Below are 24,518 nucleotides of genomic sequence, written 5' to 3' on the forward strand. Positions count from 1 at the left end.
GACAGCGCTGCTGAAGCGGGGGATGAACTGGAGCCACCACTGATGAACAGTGGGTGCAAGAAGATAAGGCCGAGGGTGTGCACGGTCACCGTAGTTCTCAGATGGACGATATTTCACAGATTCAGAAAGACATTGTGGCTCTTGCAAATGCCACTGGCTGTGGAGAACTGGTGGAAGCAGACGTGGGCCAGCTGCTTCAGTGCCATGATGAAGACTTGTCCAAGGAGGAACTTACATGCCCCACCCATCTTCTGCCAGCCGACCACAAAAGAACATCCAAATTTTTTCCCATTTTGAGACAAGCATGCAAATTCTTGCAAGCATTGATCCCAGCCACAAAAGGAAATTTAAAGTTTCAAGAAGAGTTAATGATACAATTAGCTGTTATCAAGAGTTGTACAATGATAAGAAACTGCATTCAAAGCAACTATCCTAAGCTGCTTTTTGGGGAGTCAAAATTTTATTAGTAAAGTGATCAAGGAAAAATGAAATAACTATGAAAGATTTTTGTGTTATTAAAAAAAGGATCATAATGTCTTCCTGTCTAACTTCCCACCATTTGATATCTCACTTTTCAGAACCCAGAATTGTGACATATTAAAATTTAATTCTAAAAAGGCCCCTTAAATTTGTTTTTGAAAAAAGAATAGGAACTGCACCTAACACATTAAAGATAATTCCAGTATTCCCAGAGTTAAAATTTATGCTTAAAGATTTTAGAAATCAGCTGCCCAGAAGCTTTTTTCCTAACTTTATATCCTCTTGAATGTGCCTTGAGATACCAAAGGGTAAAAACAGTTTCTCCTCAGGCAAGGTTTCATTCAAGCATAGGGGATTGATTCCAATGGTTTGATGTCTGACCACTGTTGAGGTGCCATGTAATGAATGCATGGATAGAATCTCAGGGTGATTTGCTACATTGGGCCAAGCTCCAAGTGATAACTATGAATTGGACTGAACCATCCTCTGATAATACTTTCAACAAAGGCCTAGGCCCTGGCTTCTAAGACGGTTGATGCTGAAAGAAACAGGTCCTTGACTTCTGGCATATGCTTTTCCAGAAACATTCAGGACACTTATTTAAAATTCTTGATCCTTGTCACCTAACAAAACTGCCCCATCCTCTAAATATACTTTCTCATGTGCAGACACACATACAAATACATCAGGCACCTTGAAATATAGATCAGAAGGGATTTACCACACACATCACAGTACACATCAAAATTATTTAATAATACAGTATTTTGGATAATAATACAACTGCTGAATCAATTTCTCAGGCAAGTGTTTGGGCACTTTGCTTGTCAAAAGAGTAGACTGGCTTTGTGCTTACCAAAGGCAGATGCTGCCTCAAGGCCTAGCCTGCTTTGTTTTCCTTGGAGGCATTTCCCCATCTGCCTACAGAGAGAGCACAGTGTAATGCAGTGTTTGTTATATATACACCAACTGGCCCCTTGCTTACTTTTTCCTTTGTGAATATGGTCTTTGGGTCACTGGGGAAGATCAAAGAAAGTATTCTTATGGGACCCTTGATCTGTGTTGGAAGCAGGGCTTATTCCAGCAGGAGGAATTGCAAAGAAGGCAAGATTCTTGAGGAAAGAAAGACTTTCCAACAGTTGCTAACCTATTGATAGTTTTGTGTGAAGGTGTGTGTGTATGAATCTTTTTCTATTTATTATGGTAGGAAAATCCCAATAACATACATGACCCTTATCACAGTAAATCATAAATTAAAATCAATGATCAGAAATGTCATATAGAAAAGAATTGTGGGGATGAGAATAGAGAAAAGATCAAAGGGCATTTTAAAGTAGTCAGCTGATTCTCCCCCTTTTCTACTGCAAGAGAGGATAGGGAAGAATGAGGTCCAGTAAAATAATATTTAGCACTCACATTGCACGTTTTGTCTGCTAAAGTGCTTTACCAACATTAACTTTCTCACAATCCCACCTTGAGGTAGGTCAGTATTACTATCCCCATTTTCCAGATGGGGCAAATTGAGACATACGGGTGAAGTGACCTGCCCAAAGTCACAGAATCTGAGCAGATGAACATAACTGTTCTTGCCATGACATGCCCCATGGGGTACAGTATAAATGGAGGAGGATTCATTGAAATTCAGAGACTTAACTGGGCCATGTTCCTTTTGCCCAATTTGCAATTCGGGCCAACTTTGCCTTCTACCTACATAACAAATCCCCTCTTGCCTCATCAGGGAGATGAGACGAATGTTAGAAGGGGACCACAATCAATCCTGATCTACAGCTACATGTCTGACTAGATATGCATCAAGAATCAAAGCAGAAGGCCAGGTCAAGCACAAAATGTGCATAGAAGGAAAGGGGAGCAAATATCAGTAAGATACCACTGCCAGAGAAATGGGTTGTAGCTAGATGCTCCACATAACACTCCAACCCAGCTCACTATAGCTAGCGGTTACCAGAGAGACCTATAGATCTTTCTCCCATGCTCCTCCTCCTTTGACTAAAGATATTTACCTCTCTTACTGAAAAGTTGATATTCTCCTATCATTTATAATGGAGCCATCCAGGGATTGGCCCAAATGGAGCAGACATAGCCTTCCTTTTCAAGATGCATGATAGTTTTCATCTTCCTCCAAGTATCTGGGACCCCAACCCTTTAGCATAGGGATCAGAAACTCAACTATAGTTTCCATTGGGGCATTTCTACAGATAGAATAAATAATCCAATACATGCCCTCTCTGGTCCCAAGCCCAAGGAATGAGAAAGCTTGATGGAGAGGAAGGATGAAAGAGAAAGGCCCAAGAACAGATAACAGCCTCTAACTCTACAATGAAAAATTGCTACCCAATACAAATGTTTCTTATTGAAATTTTCCATCCCCATCCTCCAACTTATCTTGTTCCCACTTATCTTTTGGGAAGGGAGTAAAACATTATGCTCTCAGATTAGGGCTTGTGTGAGGCTAGAAGTGGAACTGGCATGTCCCAGCTCTCCATGTAAACAAAAAGACAAGTACCAAATATTCAGGAAAGGCCTTGTGGTTTCCAGCCCTGCATTCCCCAGCCTCAAAGTTGTCTTCTATAGAGAATGAGAGTGGCAAAAACAAGGTTCCTGGCTGGCAATTTGGTCCAGAGAAATGTAAAGATTGCCTTTTGGAAAGAGTGTTCCATCTCTCTCTCCCCCTAACAACATTTTTCTCAGGCTTCAGGCAATACCCAGAGCAGCTCCCAGCACTTATATTGTCTAGGGTCCAGGGCACCCTTTCTCAAGATGCTGCTCTTCTCTTGCCCATACAATGGCTTAGCTAGGAACACCAAAGACACACAAGTTAAACCAAACCAAAGAGGGAAGAACAGCTATCTTGCCACCCAGCAAGAGAAGCACCTATTTTCTCTGCCCTTGGTGGAGGTATGGGCAGAGGCAAGAACGGCTAGATGGATTAAGCAAAAATAAAAGAAAGGTAGTGCTTTTTAGCCCTGTAATCCTTCCCCTTCCCTCCAAAAAGGATTTGAAATGATAAGAAAGAAATTTCCCACATGGCCAGGTGTCACTTGCAAGGACATGGGAACGGCCATATTTAATGATAATAAACAGCTTTAGCCAAAAAAAAAAAAAAAAAAAAAACAGCCTCCAAGAAGCTAGAGGTCCCAGGGAGAGAGGGTAGTCCGAGGGATACCAAATTAAACCCCTCCTTCCTTTGAGGGAACCATGGACAATCTCAGGAAAGAAGTTCCTTACAACCTCAAGGGTCTGATTAGCTCAGATTCATTGGGCATTATTGATTACACTCCTAGTCCATGCTGATAGCTAACTTGGTGCTACTCTCCCATTCCAAAGGCATGGCCTGGTCTAAGCACAGCTGCCCTCGCACTAAACAGGAAGAGATACCAAATAGGTCCCTGGTCAATGCATCTTGGGTCCCAAAGGGAAGCTGGGCTCTGCTTCCTTGAGGAGATGAGGACACCTTCCCCATATCCCATTCCTACCAACACAGTGGCTGAGACTCTTGTAGATGCTTCTGCCATTTAGCCCATTTCATACCATAGCCCTGCCCTCAAGAGTTGGGATGGCATCAGCTACACAACATAGTACCCAAGAATCACCCTCATTTCTTCATTCTAAAAGAGCTCTGTCTCTGTGCTCTTGCATGACTATTTCCTTGTTCGTTCTGTTCAAATCTCCAGTCTCACAGGAGGGAGAAGAGCCAGCAGCATTGCTACTCCCTGAATCACTAGGGAGTCTCCTTAATATTGCAACACCTTGTCTTTGGCGCTGGCAGTGGTTGGTATGTTGGCAGGGCACTGGGGCAGGAGTGCCAGCATTCTAGGCCTCAGCTTCTGGACTGGGCTCCTGGAAGAGTGACTGTTTTCTCAAGTTCAGTCGGGCACATTTGGGGCACGTGGTAGAGTTGTCATAGTAGCAATCCCTGAGTAATACAAGAAGAGAGGCAGAAGTATTCAGGTCAACCAGGAAACTCTAAAAAGAAAACACTCTGGACAGCAGGGTCATGGCTACCTGTAGATCAGATGCCTTCATCACGTAGAGCAGGCCAACTGTGACACCCGAGATTATATAGAATCGAGTATTATCAATACCCTTTAAAGAGGAAAAACATCCTATAGAGATGGAAAGATGGAACTGCTTTGTGAGGGTCACGGGAGCAAAGAGTGGGAGTCTGGGTGTAGAGCAGTTTTCCTGGGCTGCTCCCATTAACCTCAGGCCCAGCTCCTAGACTTACAGAATGCTGTAAGACACATCGCTTAACCAGATAACCCAGCAGTAATGTGGGTGCTGGCATTCCTACTCTGCCCCCCAAATCAGGGCCTGACCATGCTGGTTCTTTAAATCACCAAGGGCACCTGAACTCTCAACCAGTAAGATCCATCCTACAGGAAACTGAAAGAATCCCAAAAGACAATTACTATTAATAAACAATAACATATATAGAGAACTTTTTATTACCAATATTACTAAGTGCTTTATTATTATCATTCCTCTGAGGTAATTAATACAAATATTATTAATGAAGAATGATGAATGAGGTATGGAGACTCACTCAAGAGCACAGAGGTAATAGAGAGTGGAGTCCAGTATCCTTGGTTCTAAAGACTTTGGCACTTACCACAATTTCAAAGGCATTGTACATCAGGTAGCAAGGATGTGTGTTTGTGTGTGTGTGTGTGTGTGTGTGTGTGTGTGTGTGTGTGTGTGTGTGTTTGTGTGTGTGTGTGTGTGTGTGTGTGTGTGTGTGTGTGCATACCTTTACCTTATCTTCTTTTTCTCTCCAACCCCTTCCCCCCACTCCCCCACCCACACAGAGTTCATGAGGGGAGGATTACTGGATTCTGACACTGAACAAGTCCTATTATAGTTTCAGTGAGAGAAAACCTGGTGAGAAATCCAGTTTGGTAGATTGAGACTGCAAATCATAAGACTGTGCTATTCCAGGACTGAGTATAAGTCCCAAGGAGAAAGTACAAGCTAGAAGAACGAGAAGAGGCCAGGAGGGTTCCTACCTGTGGAAGACGGCAGAGCAGTCTGTGCATACTGATGTGTGGCTGTCGAAGGGAAAGAGCACATCACCCTCTTTGCAGAGTTCACATACGAAGCCTTTGGCCTGACACCGCTAGGGATGAAAAGAGATAGTAAATGAGAAAAATGTAGAATGGGGCAGCCCCACCAGGAACCTCATCCCTGCTCAAGACAAACACAGCTTCCCCAGCTTACTGACCTCTTTTATTCAATTTCATAAGAACTTATTGAGCACCTACTATGTGCAAAGAACCATATTAAGCAATGAGGATACCAAAAAATAAAGAAAGAAAAGTAATCCTTGCCCTCAGGGAGCTTCTGTTCTATCAGGAATGGGAAGGATATAATAAATATAAAGATATGTAAATATAAAGGAATATCTACACCACGAACTAGAAGTTCAAGAAAGGCCCCCATAACTCCTTTAAGAGGGGTACCTAGGTGAGCCTTGAAGGAAACAGGTTTCTAAAAGGCAGAGATGAAGAAGACTTTTTCCAGGCATAAGTGACAGCCCATGCAAAACCATGGGGCCAGAGATGGCTTCTTTGACAAAGAGCTCCCAGTTTGGCTGGAAGATCAAGTGCGCTGAAGGAAGAAATCTGAGCCAGTTTTAAATAGTAGGTGATAACCAAGACTGTGGCAAATTTTAATGGTGATGGGAAAAGACTGAGAAATTTATGGTTATAGAATGACATGATCAGATGTGAATTTTAAAATATTATTTTGGCAACCATGTAGGGAAAGTTTTAAGAAAATTATAAAATGGGAATAGGGAGATCAGTTATCAGGCTACTGAAATAGTCTAGGCCACAATTAATGAGGGTCCAAACTAGGGTAATGAGCTATGTGACTTGAGAGAAGGGCACAAAATAGAGATTGGCGGGGGGGGGGGGGGGGGGCTTAAAATCAATAAGATTTTGTAATTGACTGAATATGAGTGTGAAGAGTCACTGATGACTCTAAGGATATGAATCACTGGGAGGGATAAATGGGTTTTGAGGAAAACATAATGAGTTTTCTTTTAGACATGTTGAGTTTGAGAGGTCAATGAGACATCCAAATAACGAATCAGGACAAACAATAGAAACCAGGTTACTGGTAGTGTTCGATTAGAGCTCAGGAGGAATTGGGACTGGATAGATGTGGATCAAATGCATAGAGATTGTGAATCAGTCCATAGGATCTGATGAGTTTACTTACCTGCCACAAATACCAGACTGGACACCTACCCTGCCCTCTCTCTCCAACCACCCTCTTATAGCTCTCATAGCTGAGAAGGGACCAGGAATCTGCCTTCCTCACTTTTGTTTAGTAGAGAACATTAACTCTGACCCAAAGAGCTAGGGTTCAAGTGGCTTGTTATGTCAGGTCAGAGGAACTATCAAACCAAAAGGCAGGAGGCCACTCTCCCCTGCCCTGACCATGCCTCACCTCACAGTCTAGCTTGATGTGTTTGGCGAAGAGAGTATGGATCTCTGTCAGAGAGCAGCTGAGGCGGCCAATGTTGATGTCCACTAGGTCCTGCAGGGAGTACATCTCATCGTTCTCCACAAAGTGCTGCCGATCTTGGAGCTGTAAGGCCAGAGCTGCTCTGGACTCGGAGTCCAGCTACTCATACATCACATCCATTCTACTTACTGACATCCATTTTCTACTGATATCCAGGTCCAACCCCTGGGCCTATAACTGGATTTGTTCTCCCAGGAAAACTTACCCAGCACTTGCTCACTCTCCTAAAGAGTTGAGAGTTGGCTAATGGGGGAAGAATGGAGACTCTAAGGGGCCTTATTACAACCATATTTACCAGGGCTCATTTGATCTAGATGTCGCAGTAGCTTCAAATGAGTAGAAATCAGTTGATTTAGGATTATTAATATTAGAGCTGAGGGGCAGCTAGGTGGTGCAACGGATAGAGCAACGGCCCTGGAGTCAGGAGGACCTGAGGTCAAATCCAGTCTCAGATATTTAATAATTATCTACCTGTGTGACCTTGAGTAAGTCACTTAACCCCATTGCCTTGCAAAAACAAAAAGAAAAAAATTATAGCTGAAATGCCATTGTGACCAGTCAAGTTAATGAAAATAGGCTTCATCCCTGAATGTCTACATACAACCTACACATACATGCATGCTCTCTCCTGTGAGGTCTTCTCCCTTCCCATGTGCTTTCCCAAAAGTGGCCTGACCTGTAAGAGTAGACGAGCTTCCATGGCCTCTTTGCAAGTGATGAAATATGGCTTCATGAGCAGGATATCCTGCCGCAGTTTCTGCAGAGAAGGTAGAAAAGATGAACCACCACCACCAGCCAACATTAGAACCCTAAGAAAAGGGGATATAGTCTAGGTTCTGGCACTCACATTTAATTTGTGGCTGCTATTTCCCACCTTTGAGCATGCTTTTTAGAGAGTTCGTTAGCATGGAGGGCTGACCCTAGGTTCCATTTCCACACACACACACACACACACACACACACACTGGCAGAATGACCTGGGCAAGCTGCTTAATCTCCCAATGCAGCTCCCTAGGACAAAGTGCAGAAAAGCAACCAATCTGTATTGCTACAGGGAATTTCCTGTAGCAATTAGGAGTTTTCTCCACCAAGACTGAAATCGATCCTTGTAGGAAGCATACTTGACTTAGAAAGCCACAAATTAACGTTATCTATGATATACTATACTTCAAACCCTTCCCAATTATTTTTTCATCTGGTTCAGGCCTTACTCTAATTGCTTTTGGCACTTCTCCCCTAGGCCTTAGAGCAGTGGTTTTCAAAGTATGGTCTAGGGACTGTTTGGAGTCCCCAAGATCCTTTCAGTGGGTCCATGAGGCCAAAACTATTTTTATAATAAAATCAAGATGTTTTAATTTCAAATACAGTAAACAACAATAGATATAACACACAGAAGCAAAAGCTCTTTGGAAGAGGTATCTAATTTTTATGAGTGTAAAGATCTGAGATCAAAAAGTCTGAGAACTGCTCACTTCTTTCCACATCTAACCAGGTAATAAGTTTTGCTAATTGTATTTCTCTTGTACACCCTCAACAGAACTCACCTAAACTATTACAGTAGCCCCCAAATGATCTTTTTCCTATTCAACACTTCATTTACCCAAGTGACATTCTTAAAGAACAGGGTCAATCATGTTCTTCAACTACTCAAAAATATCTTATGAATCTAGAAGAAAATACAGACTCCTGGAAGTAAACTGGTTCAGTAAATAAAGTATCAGAATGAGTTCAAATCTGACCCCAGACATTTATAGTATGACCCTGGATAAGTCATTTAACCTTTGCCTTAATTTCTTCATCTATAAAATGGGAACAAAAATTGTTCTTACCTCTCAGGGTTATTGTGAGGATCACATGAGATGACAATTATCGACCCTTAACACAGTGCCAAAATAAGTGGCAGATTTTGCTATTGTTCAGTTGCACCTGGCTTTTCATGACTCCATTTGGAGTTTTCTTGGTAAAGATACCAGAATGGTTTGCCATTTCCTTCTCCAGCTCATTTTAGAGATCGAGAAACTGAGGTAAAGTAGGTGAAGTGCCTAGTGTAGGGTCACATAGCTAAGTAAGCATCTGAGGCTGGAATTGAACTCGAGTCTCCCTGATTCTAGACCAGGTGCTTTCTCTACTTGACTACCTAGCTGCCCAAGCACCACAAACATGTTAGCTGTTCCTTGTACAAGATATGGACCCCCACATGGACCCCCTTCTCATGCCTGGAATACTTCTCACTTCTGCCTCCTGGAATGCCTCCCTAGTCCAAAACTCCCACCCAAGCAGCCAGCTCCTTATGTCCTTCTATGGTCTGTTCCTTTAGTTATTACCTCCCCACATTACTCTGCATTTACTTTGTATATTTTTCTTATAGATTGTAGCACATTGTTTCCTCACAACAGCATATCAGTCCCTAGAAGACAAAAGCTCTTGTTTTGTTTTTATCATTTTATCCCTAGCACACATAGTTCCTGACCCATAAATGCTTGTTGAGTGAACAAATCCCAAACACAAAGAGATCCAGAATCATGGGGTTCCTGCTCCAAGAGCTTGCCATTCGGAGCTTACCCGGATCTCTACCAGTTCCTCCACGTAGTTGAATAAGAGTGGGTTGATCTCCCGTAGTTTGAGCACTGGCCGGGACACCATCAGCGTGAGATAGCGCATGCTGCATCGAGATACCTGTGGGAGGACATCGTCCTTAGCTCCCTGGATTGTCTTCCCTTGGCCTGGCTCTAAAGAGAGTGATTTCCCACCTTTCACCCCACTCCCCCTCCTCTTGGCTATGATTCAAACAGCCCTGCCTGCAAGGGAAAGAAAGGAAAAGTAGGACTTTCTCCCTTTCTCCCTGTCCAGGTAAGCTTCCTCACCTTCCGAGGCTCAAAGTCCCAGTTGTGGATGACTCGGGCAGGAATGATGGCCAGGTCATTCCAGTGGCAATTACTGCAGTAATACTGGCCAGTATAGTCACACTGCCGAGCCTCACTAGGCACACCCCCTAGGAGGAACAAAATCAAAACAAAATATAAATAAAAGTAAACAAAGCAAGAAGAGGGAATTTTTTGTTAAGGAGGCCAGGTGCTAAACACTGCTCTTAGATTAAGAAAGTGCTGACATCAGAGATCCTCATCCAACTGCCTCCAGCAGTAATATCACAGGCAGCCAATGTTGGCACTCTAAAGCTAGGTTTCCTGACTCCCACTACTCCTTATACCAAGGGTTCTTAACCTTTTTAGTGTTGTGGATCGGGTCTAGGGAAACCAACGGATCAATGGAACCTTCTCAGAATCAGTTTTTTAAATACATAAAATACATAGATTTAAACATAGGTTTAAAAAGAAAACCAATTATAATGAAATACAAGTACAAAGAATCCAGTTCTATACCATGCTGCCTGCCCAACTTATTTCCCAGTGATCCTCCCTCAACCTCTTCCAGGAAAATCCCATCTATTGCTAGAGCCAAATATCAAAGCCACTGAAACCGATTCCCGTGCCATATACACTTGCTCATATGAGCCTCTTCCCACCTGGAATACCCTTCTTTAAATCCTTTTCTTCTCTCAAAGTCCAGTTCACGTCCCTATCTCTTTATCAAAGCCTTCCCTGACTGATCCAGAGCTCAGGGATCACTCCTTCCTTGGAATTCTTATATTTTCAGACCATGAATCTGGCAGTTATCTGCTCTCTCATGGTTTTAATGATCCTTTCAGGTCCCTGTCTTATCTTCCACACTATATCATAAGCCCCTCGATGTCAATGTCCATGTCTTGGATCTTTGCATTGTAGTCACCTAGTGCAGTGTCTTATACACTTAATCAGTGATTAAGAAGTCTTCATAGGCACTTCTGTTTCCCTACTCTCTTGCCGCCCTCTGCCTCCAGCAGGTTATACCAAGGCTGGAGGAATCAGTGGAGCAGGCAGATGGAGAACACTCACGTAGAGATATTGGTGCCCGGCATTCGGCACAGCGATAATCTTGACTATCGAGGCCAGTCTCTGGACAAATGTTTAGCTCATACTCTGCCTGGTGACTGACCTTCGAGCGGACACAGGGTTTGGAGATGAGGTTCAGGCACTTGCTATGACAGCGATAGTAGCAACCTGTAGCAGACCAGATAAGAGATAAGATCATGCACAAGCTCATCAAGCCTCATTGACTCCCTCTCCACATTTTCTTTTCATACTGGGATGTGCCCAGCTCTAGAAAAGTCCCAACTTCCATGTGAGTCACCTGTGCAGGTGTACCACGTCTGGATCAGGCCCCAGATGATGTTGCTACACTTGTCACAAGTCTGCTTGACACTTTTGCTCTTCTCCTTGTAGAACCGATGTTCAAGGAGGACGCGGATATTGGGTTCATCTTCATTGGGATCCTATGGGGGGAGAGGGGGGCACAGAGGGGAAGAAAGAAGAGTTTCCCTGAGGATTTCTCTTTTCCCCTCCTCCTCCTCCAAAATGACTTCTCAGTTCATGCCTCTCATCTTAAGAGGAAAGATGAATGTAGACCATCAGATTATATTCAAGTTACCACTCTCATCTTGTTCCCAAGGCCACTAAGGTATCTGAAAAATGGGTAGTTTGTTTTGGATAAGGAATGCTGCAGAATATGCTTCCTAAGAATCCTGAACTGTCTATAACTCTTTGGCCGTTGCTGATGATTGTTAGTAGTTATTTATGGTTCAAGGCAAATTACCAACATCAGAAAAGGCAGATTTAGGTGGCTTTATGACATAAAATTTCACAATAAGAGTGATCCAAAATCAGAATGGAAGTTCCTCCTCCCTTGAGCTCTTCTAGGGAAGGCTAAACAGCCATGCAGTGGGCATGGTACAAAGGAGATTACTGAGATTCAGGTCAGGCTACATGCAACCTGAGGCTTCTCCCAGTTCTAGGCCAGAGAATGAACCAATCAGATTGAGTTGGCATCCACTCCCTAGATTCGCCCCTCCAGACTTTGCCCTGTGGTTCAAAGGAATCCAGGGCTCTTGATGGGAAGGGATGGGTGAACACATACCTTCAGTTCCTGGAGCTTCAGTCGGAGGTGGATTAGTCTCACAACAGCATCCTTCTGCTTCTCGGAATGCTCTGGCAGCTCCAGTATCACCTGCTTGCACTCTTCAATGGCCTGCCGGAGTTGCTCAATATCTGAAGCCAGGAACAGACCCTGTCCAGACAACAGGGTTCAGGGTTACAGGCCTCTCTAGTGCCCCAGTCTCTTCACATGCATCTTCTGAACACAAGTCTGCAAATCCCTGCTCCAGTACCCAAACCCAGAGTACCCTCTAGCAGCCTGGGGCTCGGGATCCTTTGCTAGTCAGGGTCTCAGGGCTGGGCAGGCCCCTTTCATACTCTGTTAAATCAAGTTCTGATCCCCTAAACTCAATCATCTCTAGTAGTTCTATATGTTCATTTGGGGGGGGGGGGTGCAAGGCAATGAGGTTAAGTGGCTTGCCCAAGGCCACACAGTTAGGTGATTATTAAGTGTCTAAGGCCGGATTTGAACTCAGGTACTCCTGGCTCCAGGGCCAGTGCTCTACCACTGCACCACCTAGCTTTTAACCATCAAAAAAATTTCTAAATATTCATGAGTCATAGTGACCAAAGTAACATGTTCTAGTGGCTACAACTGGCAAGGGAAGCAGCCATAGGGTTACAGAGGTCAGAGGAGAAGACAGGTGATGATCTCCCCATCAGAGCACATCTGGGACATTGCACTCAGTTGAGGGAGGACACCTACACTCTGCAGGATATTCAGAGGACAAGCTGGGGGTTGGGGGGAAGTGGGGAGGATGCTGGGCAAAGGATCCTAAGCATGTGGCCATTCAAGGACCAATCTACTACAAAGAGTCAGGCCCTGGAGACAGAAGTCCCCATCCTCAAGGAACTTAAGAGTTCAGGAGGAGGGCCAACATCGACCTAGATCAATAAATATAAAAATTCAGGGGGAACAGAGCATGACTACATTGGGAAAATCAGGAATGGCCTCTCATGAGAGGTGGTACTTCATATGGGTCATCAAAGGGAGCTAAGGATGAAGCTAAGAAGGGAGTGGGCTGAGGGATGGCTTAGAAAGAAGCATGGAGATTAGAACTGGTGACAGAGTCTGGATTAGAACCCAGGGCTCCTGCCCCCACAGTCTATTCAGGAGGAAGGGAAGGAGGGAAAGGTGATCACATTACAATGATGCCTCTAGGCAAATGTGGAGGTGGAAGGTGATCCAGAAGGAGAAATGAAATTGTGATAGGCCAGAGGATGGGTTCCTTCTTTGCCTTTTTACATGTGGACCCTTTTAGTAGTCTGTAGAATGCTACAAACTCCTTCTCAAAATTAGATTTTTCATGCATAAAGCAAAATAAGCTTTCAAAGGAAACCAATTATATTGAAATAGCTATAAAAGTATCTTTAAAAAGCAAGTTCATGGATTCCTTCAGGTCACGAAGTCCTGGACCAGGGACAACACATGAAAGGACCAGGGATAACAGACACTCAGGACTGGGCTACACCCGGATGGGCAGCAAGATCCTTTGTTTTGGGGAGAGGGAGGAAGAAGCCCTACTCTCCCACACAGACAGGGGCACAAGTGAGTGGTCAGTGGACAGATTTCACCAGGGAGCACATACCACAGGACGAGAAAAGTGGTCCTCAGCCAAGCCCAGGTCCATCATGCGCTCAGTACACCTGAACTCTGGTTCCTGGTGAGGTTGATCCAGTGGTGAGTCTGCAATTAGTCACAAGGTGGGGGGGGGGGATGAGGAATAGGGAGAAATTAAGATGACTGACATAGGCTTTGTTTTTAACTGTTTTCTTCACCAAGCATTAAGATCCAAGTCTCTTATAAGATCAATGGATGACTGTTTTGGTATCGGAACCTGGAGCATCCATGAGAGCTACAACCTGCACTCTAGTCTGAGTTCTAGATCACTGATCCTTCAGAATCAGGAGGAACTCCTTCTCTGACCCCCATTTTCAAACACTCTCTAACAGTTTGTTTTGGTAGTTTAGCTCCTTATATTCTCCAAGTTCTATTGACTAAGTCCCCAAGGGCAGAAGACGAAGTCATGAAGAGCACTGGACACCGGATGAGAGAAGTAGACAATTCTCATTGCAAGCAGAAGTGGACTGAAGCCTACCCTAAGGGAAAGAGAGGGCACAAACATATATGCCATGCTTCATCAGGGCATACCACTAGGGCATTATAGATATTTTTAAAGTAAAACAATTGTTGAATATTCAATCATAAAGGACATTATTTTCATTCATCAAATAAGCTAAAAAATGAAAATGTAAGTAAATTTAAATTTATTTAAATTAATAACTAAACTTTACTTTAAAAATATGACCTTCCCCAAGCTCCTTAAACCCTTTCCCTCTCTAAAGTACAAAGCAACCCCTTCAGTTTTAAATACTTAGCTAAAAAAGCATCTTTCCAACTGGACCCTGATCCCCATATCATTCATTTTATCAAGAAATTTAAGTAGTATACTGGAAAAAGAAATGGTAAACTATGCCAGTATCTTTGCCAAGACAATGGATAGTAATGGTGTTCACAAGGTCAGGGAGAGTCTGAAATGATTGAATAACTGAACAACTATAAGTAGTATATATGTCAAGGACCACTGATCAGAGATAGGTCTTTTACTCTGATCCTTTAGATTTTCATTTTTGTTGAAGGCCCTTAAACAACTAAGCCATGCTTCCTTCCTCTTCCCCAAATAGAGTTTCAGAAAGGCAGCAAAAGATGAGGTGAATAGGAAACAGAGAAAGGAAGTGATGATAGCAAAAAAGTGTCCCCAAAGACTAAGAAAGAACCTATTTCCCATGGGATCCTAGACAGCCTCCCCATGACAAGATAGCTGCTAGCAATGAGGGCATGCCTGAGCACATGTGGGGCACGTGTGTGTGTGTGTGTGTGTGTGTGTGTGTGTGTGTGCAAAACAGACACACACACACAAGGGAAGTCAGTTCTCATGACTTCCCCAACCCAGAGCTTGGCATGATATAAACCATGACCTGCCATACAGTTGACAGCAACTTACAAAGTCTAACTTTTTTATTTCTGCAAGGCAATAGGGTTAAGTGACTTGCTCAAGGTCACACAGCTAAGTAAGTATTAGATGTCTGAGGTCATATAGGTTATATTTGAACTCAGGTCCTCCTGACTCCAAGGCCATGCTCTATCCACTATGCCACCTAGCTGTCCCCAAAGTTTAACTTTTATACAATCCAAGATAATTTCAGGAGACTGATGATGAAGAATGCTATCCTCCACTTGACAGGAGGTGATTGGCCTACATATGCAGAACAAGATATAGATTTTTGGACATGACCAATATGGATTTTGCTGTGTTTGACTATGCATATTTGTTACAAGGGTTTGGTTTCTCTCTTCTCCTCTCCCCTCTCCCCTCCACCAACTAACTCCCTCTTGGAGAGAGAAATGAGGGCAAGAAAATAAATAGTCAATAGCTGAAAAAAATTAATATTCACCTGACTGTTTACTGCTGAGGGGAGTGGGGTGGGAAGGGAGGGTGGCAGGAAATTATATGACTTAAAAATATACATATGCATGTGGATGAATGTTGAAAAAACTTTCGTAACATGTAATTGGAAAAATAAAATCAATTTAAAAAAAGAAAGAGAAACAAATTTTTAAATAATGAAAATTATGAAAATGTATCTGCTATTGGGGAGACAGAAGTGGGCCTTGGGTATTGCCTCAGAGTTTTCTCCCATTAGTAAGCCTACCTGTAATGACTAGTCAGATAAATTCATCATCTTAGGAGCCATAGCCACCAGAATGTAAGCTCTTCGAGGATAGGAACAATATTCATTATGTCTTTGTTCTCTAGCACCTAGTAAGTATTTTATGTTTGCTGAACTAAAAAGATAAGATACAGGTTCAATCAGGGAGAATGAAGGCATTATCACTGCCATGATCCAAGTGACTAGGAGATAGCAGGTGGGTATCAGGACCGAATGATCCAAAAAGAAGGACAAATACCACTGATTTCACTAGTTTTGTTATTTTGTGTATTAAAGGCATTTTCTTTTAGCTCCTCCTCCTCAGGCAGGGACCCTATTGAGAATTAGCATTTCTCTCAGCATTTCCTTCTCAGTGAAAAGATATTTGTTCTATTCCTTCCCAAACTTGTTCTACAGGAATCCTGAGGATAAAAAATGGCCCCAACTATGTCTGCCCAGAAGGCATGGCCCCTCCCAGGGGCTGTTTCTCCCAAGGACAGTTGACTTTCCTCCTGTAACTAGATCTCACTTAAGCAATTTGAATTATCAATGATTTGTAATTACTAATGAACCAGAGAACAGAGAGAGAACTGAAATCCTCAAATAATCTTCAAATTCAACCACTTGCACCTCTGGAGTTGACATTTTTCTCTCCTGACTCTTTCCCTTCTGATGTAGAAGCTGTAATAGTGGCCCAGGCTGGACAGTCATTGCTTGTGAATTTAAGAGTCAACAACCAAGAGATTCAATTCAATTCAACAAACATTTACAAGCATCAACGACATGCAAGGTATCAGAGATACAAGGACAAAAGAAAGAACAGATCCTGCTCTCAGGAAGCTTACAATCCATTAGTTCAAAATAACATGTAAAGTTAAGAGAAGTAAATGCAAAATATATATAAACTCTACAAGGATTTAGTTTGATAGGGAAGGTTAAACCCCTGGACAACTAGCATTTACATAGTTTCTACAATGTGCTAGGCACTACATAAATGCTTCACAAATATCTTTGATCCTTACAGCAACACTGGGAGGAAGATACTATTATCTCCATTTTATACTTGAGGACACTGAGGTAGCCAGACATTAACATTAAATGACTTGCCCAAGGTCATATAGCTACTAAGAAGAGATGAGGACTAATCTAAGTTTCTTTCATACTAACTTCCAATTAGTATGGAAGAAACTTGGATTAGACCAACACCTCAAGCCCTTTACCAAGATAAGATCAAAATGGATACAGGATTTAGACATAAAAAATATTATAAGCAAACTAGAAGATCAAGGAATAGTTTACCTGTCAGGTCTATGAAAAGTGAAGCCGTTTATGATCAAGGAAGAGATAGAGAACATCATTAAAAACAAACTAAATAATTTTGATTACGTTAAATTAAAAAGCTTTTGCACAGACAAAACAACTATAACCAAGATCAAAAGAAATGTAGCAAATTGGGAAACAATGTTTACAACTAGTATTTCTGGCAAAGGACTCATTTCTAAAATATACAGAGAACTGAGTCAAATTTTCAAAAAAAATTTACAAATGGTCAGAGGATATGCAAAGACATTTTACAGTTAAGGAAATCAAAGCAATCCATAGTCATGTGAAAAAATGCTCTAAATCATTACTTATTAGAGAAATGCAAATTAAAGCATCCCTGAGGTACCACCTCACACCTTTCAGACTGACCAATATGACTAGAGAGAACAAAGATCAATGTTGGAAGGAATGTGGGAAATCTGGAACACTAATACATTGTTGGTGGAACTGTGAACTCATCCAACCTTTCTGGAGAGCAATTTAGAATTATGCCCAAAGGGCAACAAAAATGAGCATACCCTTTGATCCAGCAATACCACTACTGGGTCTATAACCCTGAAGAGATTATGAAAAAAGGTAAAAACATCACTTGTACAAAAAATATTCATAGCAGCCCTGTTTGTGGTGGCAAAAAATTGGAAATTAAGTGAATGTCCTTCAATTGGGGAATGGCTTAGCAAACTGTGGAATAGGTATGTAATGGAAACCCTATTGCTCTGTTAGAAATCAGAAGGGATGGGAATTCAGGGAAGCCTGGAAGGATTTGCACGAACTGACGTTGATTGAGATGAGCAGAACCAGAAGAACACTGTATACCCTAACAGCAACATGGGGGTGATGATCAACCTTGATGGACTGGCTCATTTCACAATGTAACAATCAGGGACAATTTGGGGCTGTCTGCAATGGAGAATATCATCTGTATCCAGAGAAAGAATTGTGGAGTTTGAACAAAGTCCAAGAACTATTACCTTCAATTTAGGGGAAAAAATGTTATCTTATGTAATTTTGCTATCTTTTATTTTCTATCTTTATTTCCCTTCTTTAAAGGATATGATTTCTCTCTCATCACATTCAACCAAGATCAATGTATAGCATGGAAATAGTGTAAAGACTAACAGAATGCCTTATGTGGCGGGGGGGGGGGGGGAGGAAGCAAGAATGGGGGAAAAATTGTAAAACTCAAAATAAACACAATCTTTCTAAAAAAAAGAGAGATGAGGAAAGAAGCCCTCCTATAAGAGGCAATCCTTGAGCTTAGCCTTGAAGGACGTTTGGGATTCTTTTTTCTACAAAGTAAATGAATGAATGAATAAAAATTTTATTTTTTATTGTTTCCTTTTGTATATCACCTCAATTTCAGAATACATTCCTTTCTTCCCCTAGCTACTTAGAACAAATATACAAAAGACAGGAAAGGAAAAAGTTCAACAAACTATCACATCAACTATATCCGGAAGTTATCTGTGACCCTCCATGTCCATTATCCCCAACTTCTGCAATGAAGGAAGGGAGGTGCATCTTCCCAACTCATTTGGGTATCAAGCTTATGACAATTATTATGTTCAATTGGGATTTTTTTGTTCTTTCTTTTTACATTGTCACAGTTATTAATACTGCTTTCCTGGCTTTGCTCAGAAAACTAGGCATTCTACCTAGGTAAAGAAGGGAGACAGAACTTGCAAAAAAATAAGATTGGTATTGTATAGCTTTGTATATTGTATATCATTGGAATTGTACTGTTGTATATCACTGGAAAATATTTATATTTTAAAAAAAAGGAAAGACATTCTAGATCTAAGGAAGGAGATGGGGTAGCACCTTGCTCTCTTCTTAGTGGCCCAAAGAAGATTCTTCTGGATCACGGACTGGGGGTCAGCAGCAGGGTTAGCAGCAAAATCTAAACTGGACTATGGATCAGAGTAATTGCAGACAGAAGAGAGTAGGTGGAGTGGTTCTCAAAGAATTCATGGATTTAGAACTGGAAGAAAACTTAGAGGTCACTGAGTCCAACCCTCTCCCATTTTACAGACAAGGAAATTGAGACTCAGAGAAATGAAGTGACTGATAGTATGTCCTTGAAGCTGAACCAAGATTTGATCCCACATATTGTCCCTCCAAATCCAGGATTTTTTCCACTGTACTCTGCTATCTCCCTAAGGACTCCTCTCCCCTTCAAGGACAGAGCACTCACCTTCAGAAGAGAGGTCCTCAGGATCCTTGTCAGCCGTCTGCTCATGCTGCCCACCAGGCAGCTGTTTGTTGAAGGGGTTGAGGTGGGCTTGTCGAAACCGAGCCAGCTTCTCATCATATTCCATAGCAGTCTAGCCTGTGAATTTCACAACAAGATAACCATGAAGGACAAAGTCCATGGAAGCTCCTGGCTTTGCACAAACTATGAAACCAATTCCGAGGCTGCACTTCACCCCTCGTTTCCTAAGTTCCCTCTCTGAGCCATGAAGGTACAGGCTGCAGTTCCCCAAATTGCTCCTCTACCCCTTTCATTTCCCCCGGGGAATCCCAAGGTTGAGTCACCTTCAGAAACTGGAGAAAAGGGAAAAGAAGGGGGACAGTCAGAGAAAACACAGTTAAAACCTGAAATCAGCAAGCCAGTACAATAGTTCTGGCTCCATTCATTCAGTCTCTCTAAAGTAGCTAGAACCCTGAGCAGAAGCATGAATGAAAATAACAGACCAGCCAGTAAGTAGCTCAGGGATTTGAATCCACAGCCTAAGAAACAGCAACCCTGGATTCTCCCCTGTGTTCTAACCTAGCCAAGAGAGGTCACGAGACACCCTTACATCATTCTGCTCAGTCCCAGTTAGAGAACACAACTGGAAAAACTGTTCATTTCAAATGTTCTCTCTGGAACAATCAGTTATTCTCTCTCTCTGAACCAGACAACATTTAGTATCCCAACCTTTTTTTTTGTAAAAAATAGCAACAATAACTTATTTAATAAGCTTCACAATATTTTCAACAAATACCAACAAAATAAGGAACAGAATCCCAAGGAAAGTCATAAAATCTAAAACTACATGTCAACAAAGACATTTTTTAAAAATAACTATTTGTTGTGTCTCCCATTCCCATCTCTTCTCCATCTGTGCATTTAACTCTCTGTGACTGATGTTGTTTTAAAAAAAATTATATGTGGACGACAGTGTAGAATCTTCTCAGACCACTTTCTTCATTTTACATTGCTTTATAGATATCCTTCTATGATGACAGCATGGTGGAGCAGTGGTTTGAGTACTGAGCCTAGAGTCAGAAGACTCGTCCTCCTGAATTCAAATCTAGCCTCAGAAAGTATCTGTGTGACTCTGGGTAAGTCATTAACCCTTTTGGCCCAAATTTGCTCATCTGTAAAATAAGCTAGAGAAGGAAATGGCAAACCACTCCAGCATCTCTTTCAAGAAAATCCCCAATGGGGTCAAAGAGTTGGACACAACAGAACAACAATAGAATTCTTTCCAAAATGTCCTTGAATTTTCCATCATTGCTATTTTGATAGCATGTGTACTTCAGCATATCAGACCCTACAATCTGATGGTCAATTATGTACTTGTTTATTCAGTTACTCTCCCAATAATCATGTGAACTAAGTATTTTTGAACTAATGAACCTATTGCCTTGTCCTTACACATTTCCCCTTCCTAACATGGCTAAGAAATGGGAGAAGGGGAACATCTTAGAGAAGGTAGATGATTTGCCTGGCAATGTTCAGCTAGTTCCAGAGCCTGGATAAGATTCTCATTTTCCATTTGTTAGTAAGATGAGCCTTTTGGGGAAGGGGGGGGGGTGTCTGCATCTTTATCCCACAGATTTCTCCTTCAATTTCATCATTTCCTCTGACAAATTATTTCCACTAGCCAGCTACCATACCAACAGTCATGACCCCAGACCAAAAAATCAAAGCACAGGAAGACTTAACCCTTTATGTCTGAAATATCTACCCGGGGAACCCCATGGTATTGACTGGGGGCTGCTGCTTCAACTGCTCATTCTATAATAATAATTAAAATAGCTTTTCTAACATTGTCTTATTTGATCTTCATAACAACTTGGGAAGTAAAAGCTGGGAGGTGTATTCCTGTACACCTACTTCACTTTATTCTCTAGTCAGTTCATCAGACTCCATGAAGCTTACTATCAGTTAGGGACTATTTCTTCTCAGTCCATCCCTTCTGGAATCACAATCAAATTAACTTGTCTAGGGGTGGCTGAGTGGCGTAGTGGATAAAGCACCGGTCACCTGGGTTCAAATCCGGTCTCAGACACTTAATAATTACCTAGCTGTGTGGCCTTGGGCAAGCCACTTAACCCCATTTGCCTTGAAAAAAAAACCTTAAAAAAAAAAACCCAAATTAACTTGTCTGTGCCACTAAAAGAGAGGGGACAATCTACTTTCCCTGTGGTCCTACTCACCAATTTTCCAAACCAAAATATTACTCCTGGATCCCTAGTATAATGCATATGTTCTTTCCCTGGTCCCCTTTTAGAACAGGTAAGTTGATGATGTTTGTTCTTTATTCTTTTTTTTAGTGTTTTTTTTTTAGTTTTTTGCAAGGCAGTGGGGTTAAATGACTTGCCCAAGACCACACAGCTAGGTAATTATTAAGTGTCTGAGGCTGGATTTGAACTCAGGTCCTCCTGACTCCAGGGCTGGTGCTCTATCCATTGTACCATCTAGCTGACCTCTTCAAGAACAAAGGATAAACAACAATGTTCTTCCCACTAAAATGTCAGTTCCTTGAAGGCAGGGACTTCCATTCTATTTTTGTATGACTATCCATGGCCCAGCACTGTACTTAACAAATGGTTAGCGCTTAAAAAATGCATTTTTATCCATTATTTCATTCATTCTTGCCACGTCAACTACTATGCTTGGACACTCCCTGGAGGCAGCCTTCCACAGGAGTACCTAAATAACAATACCCTAAAATCCTGGGTAACCCTGTCTCATTTGAGCACCAGCCAGGTTATGATCTCCCATAGGAGATTAGATAAAACCAATCAGATAGGTGATGGCACTATCCTCAAGATTTACTCCTTTTGGATCTAAGTTTTCCCCTTGAACCTACTCCATCATTGAGCACTGATTAAGCACCTACTGAATATCAAGCATTGGGATAAAAGCTTGGGATATGAAGAAAAGCACAAGCTCCCTCAAGGAGCTCACAGTCTAGTAAACAACCAAACCCAAACATGATAAATTCAGGATAAATTTCTGGAGATAATTTCTGAAGGAGGGCAGTATAGGGTAGGGTCTAGGAAAGGATTCTAGCAGATAGGTTTTGAGCTGAGATTTGAAAGAAGCCCAGGGAGCCACGAAGGGGAGAAAGGGAGGGAGAGATTTCCAAGTAAGGGGGGCAGTCAGGGAAGAAAGATGGTAAGGCAAGATTTGGGAGAGGTGCATTTTCATTTCATATTCATAAAATTTATAACCTTAGAGAACATCTAAAGCAAACCTCTTATTTTTCAGATGAGAAAAACCATAGCCCAGAGAGGTTAATGATTTTCCTGTGGTCACACAGAACTAGAATTCAAACTCAGTTCTTCCAAAAGAAGGGATTTCCCAAAGGTTCCTTTGGATCCAATGCCCTTTGATAGTACGTACACACACACACACACACACACACACACACACACACACACACACACACACAACACACACGCGCGCGCGCGTGCACACACAAAACGAAGTCAAGTGAATCAAACGTATTTCTTAAATGCCTACTTCATTTTAGCAAACTATGTTCTTTCCCCACAGGGGAACCCAAACCTGACCTCATCTTCATCTTAGCCTCTGGAAGGGTGTGGTGGGGGGAATGACTTAGCAGTTTGGGTGTTTTTTTTTTTAAATCATGTTTTAAGTTAAATTGCCAGTGGGACCAAACAAAACAGCCTGGGCAAGAACACAGTTGCAAAAAGTGACTTCACAGAGATGCAATCCGGATGTCTACTCCCTTGGCCTTCCTGTTCCTGAACCAAAACAAGTAAATACCAAGCAGGGCCTCTATTGGTACACACCAAAGTTATTATGACACCAAAAGCTCCTGGTCATTGAGCATTCAAATGATTCCTCTCATTCATTCATTAGACCTTTAATCAAAGATGGCCAAGTTCAGTCCCTGTGGACAATATCTCCCAGCTTTCAAAGAGATTTTCTGACCAAAACATTATCACTAAAAATTGTTATGCTGACTAGATCCCCAGGATGCTCTGTCATCTCCTGACTCAAAAGTGGGCAGGGCCTGAGTCTGATGTATTTGCAGGATCAGATTTCTGGCAGGACATCACATCAACAAATACATAGGAAGTTTCTTCTTTTTGGTAGTCTGAAGGAGCTCTTAGATGTTCACTCTTTTAGGTACCAAAAATGGGAAGTAAGTGGGAAGCATTAAGACTGAAGTTCAGGTCAGGGAGCTGCTGCCCCTGCTATGAGATGGGAACAGAGTAAAGGAGAAGATGGGAAAGGAGGAGGGGGATTGGAAGAGACTTCAAAAAACTGAGTTTCACAAAAAAATAGAAAAAGGCTGATATTCTCAAAACCTGGGGTTTCTAGCTGTGGAACCATAGGCCAATCCCTAAGCCTCAGTTTCCAATATTGTAAAGTAGGAATGGTAATGCTAGTCCCACTGTGACCCTAGGCTAATCCCTAAACCTGTTTCCAATGCTGTAAAATGGGAATGGGAATGCTAGCCCCACTGTCCCCCGGGCTAATCCCTAAGCCTCAGTTTCCAATGTTGTAAAATGGGAATGGGAATGCTAGCCCCACTGTCCCCCTGGGCTAATCCCTAAGCCTCAGTTTCCAATGTTGTAAAATGGGAATGGGAATGCTAGCCCCACTGTCCCCCTGGGCTAGTCCCTCTGTCACAAACTATCTTGCAGTCTAGTAAAGTGTTTTGTAGAACCTTAGATGTCACCAAAGTATGATGTCATTAAACCCTGAGCCTTTCCAAGGCAGGGTTCAGCACTAAAGGGGGGGGCTGATAATTCCTTCCCTACGTCTTCTGTAGCGAAGCCCCCAGCCCCTGCCCACCACAACGCTGATGATGCTCCCCGCCTCCCAGCGCATTCCCAGTTGGCAAGGTAAAGCCCAGTCCCAAGCCGGGAGGCGGCCACGACACCGGCGATGCTCTCCTGGGGCTTTTTCCTGTGCCTGCCCATGCCTGCCCCCGGCTCGGGGGACCTTCGGCTAAGGGGCTAAAGTGGGGTGCGTCCTCCCGGCAGGGGTCCCGGACTGGGCGGCCAGCATCCAGGCGAGAGGAGGGGAGAGCAAGAGGGAGGGGAGGGGCAGGGAAGAGGGGAGGGGAGGGGAGGGGGCAAGGGGTGGGGCAAAGGGGGCTAGAAACCTTCCCCCCCCCCCCCCCCCCCCCCGCACACTCACCGGAGCATCGCCCGCCGCGCCGGACCCCCGCGCCG

At 42.7% G+C, this 24,518-nt stretch overlaps 1 protein-coding gene across 1 annotated transcript; it reads right to left on the reverse strand.

Moving 5' to 3' along the window:
* Positions 1-418: 418 nt before the first annotated feature.
* DEF8 (differentially expressed in FDCP 8 homolog) lies at positions 419-24,518 on the reverse strand. The gene is made up of 12 exons (XM_074200723.1): positions 24,484-24,518; positions 19,285-19,419; positions 13,646-13,743; positions 12,040-12,189; positions 11,257-11,398; positions 10,962-11,126; positions 9,894-10,021; positions 9,592-9,705; positions 7,706-7,786; positions 6,952-7,092; positions 5,505-5,614; positions 419-4,414 (listed from the first exon to the last, which is right to left on the reverse strand). The coding sequence occupies exons 2-12, from the start codon at positions 19,406-19,408 to the stop codon at positions 4,312-4,314; spliced, it is 1,356 nt and encodes a 451-aa protein (XP_074056824.1). The 5' UTR covers positions 19,409-19,419; positions 24,484-24,518; the 3' UTR covers positions 419-4,311.

This window comes from Macrotis lagotis, chromosome 1 (assembly GCF_037893015.1).
Source record: "Macrotis lagotis isolate mMagLag1 chromosome 1, bilby.v1.9.chrom.fasta, whole genome shotgun sequence".
NCBI lineage: Eukaryota > Metazoa > Chordata > Mammalia > Peramelemorphia > Peramelidae > Macrotis > Macrotis lagotis.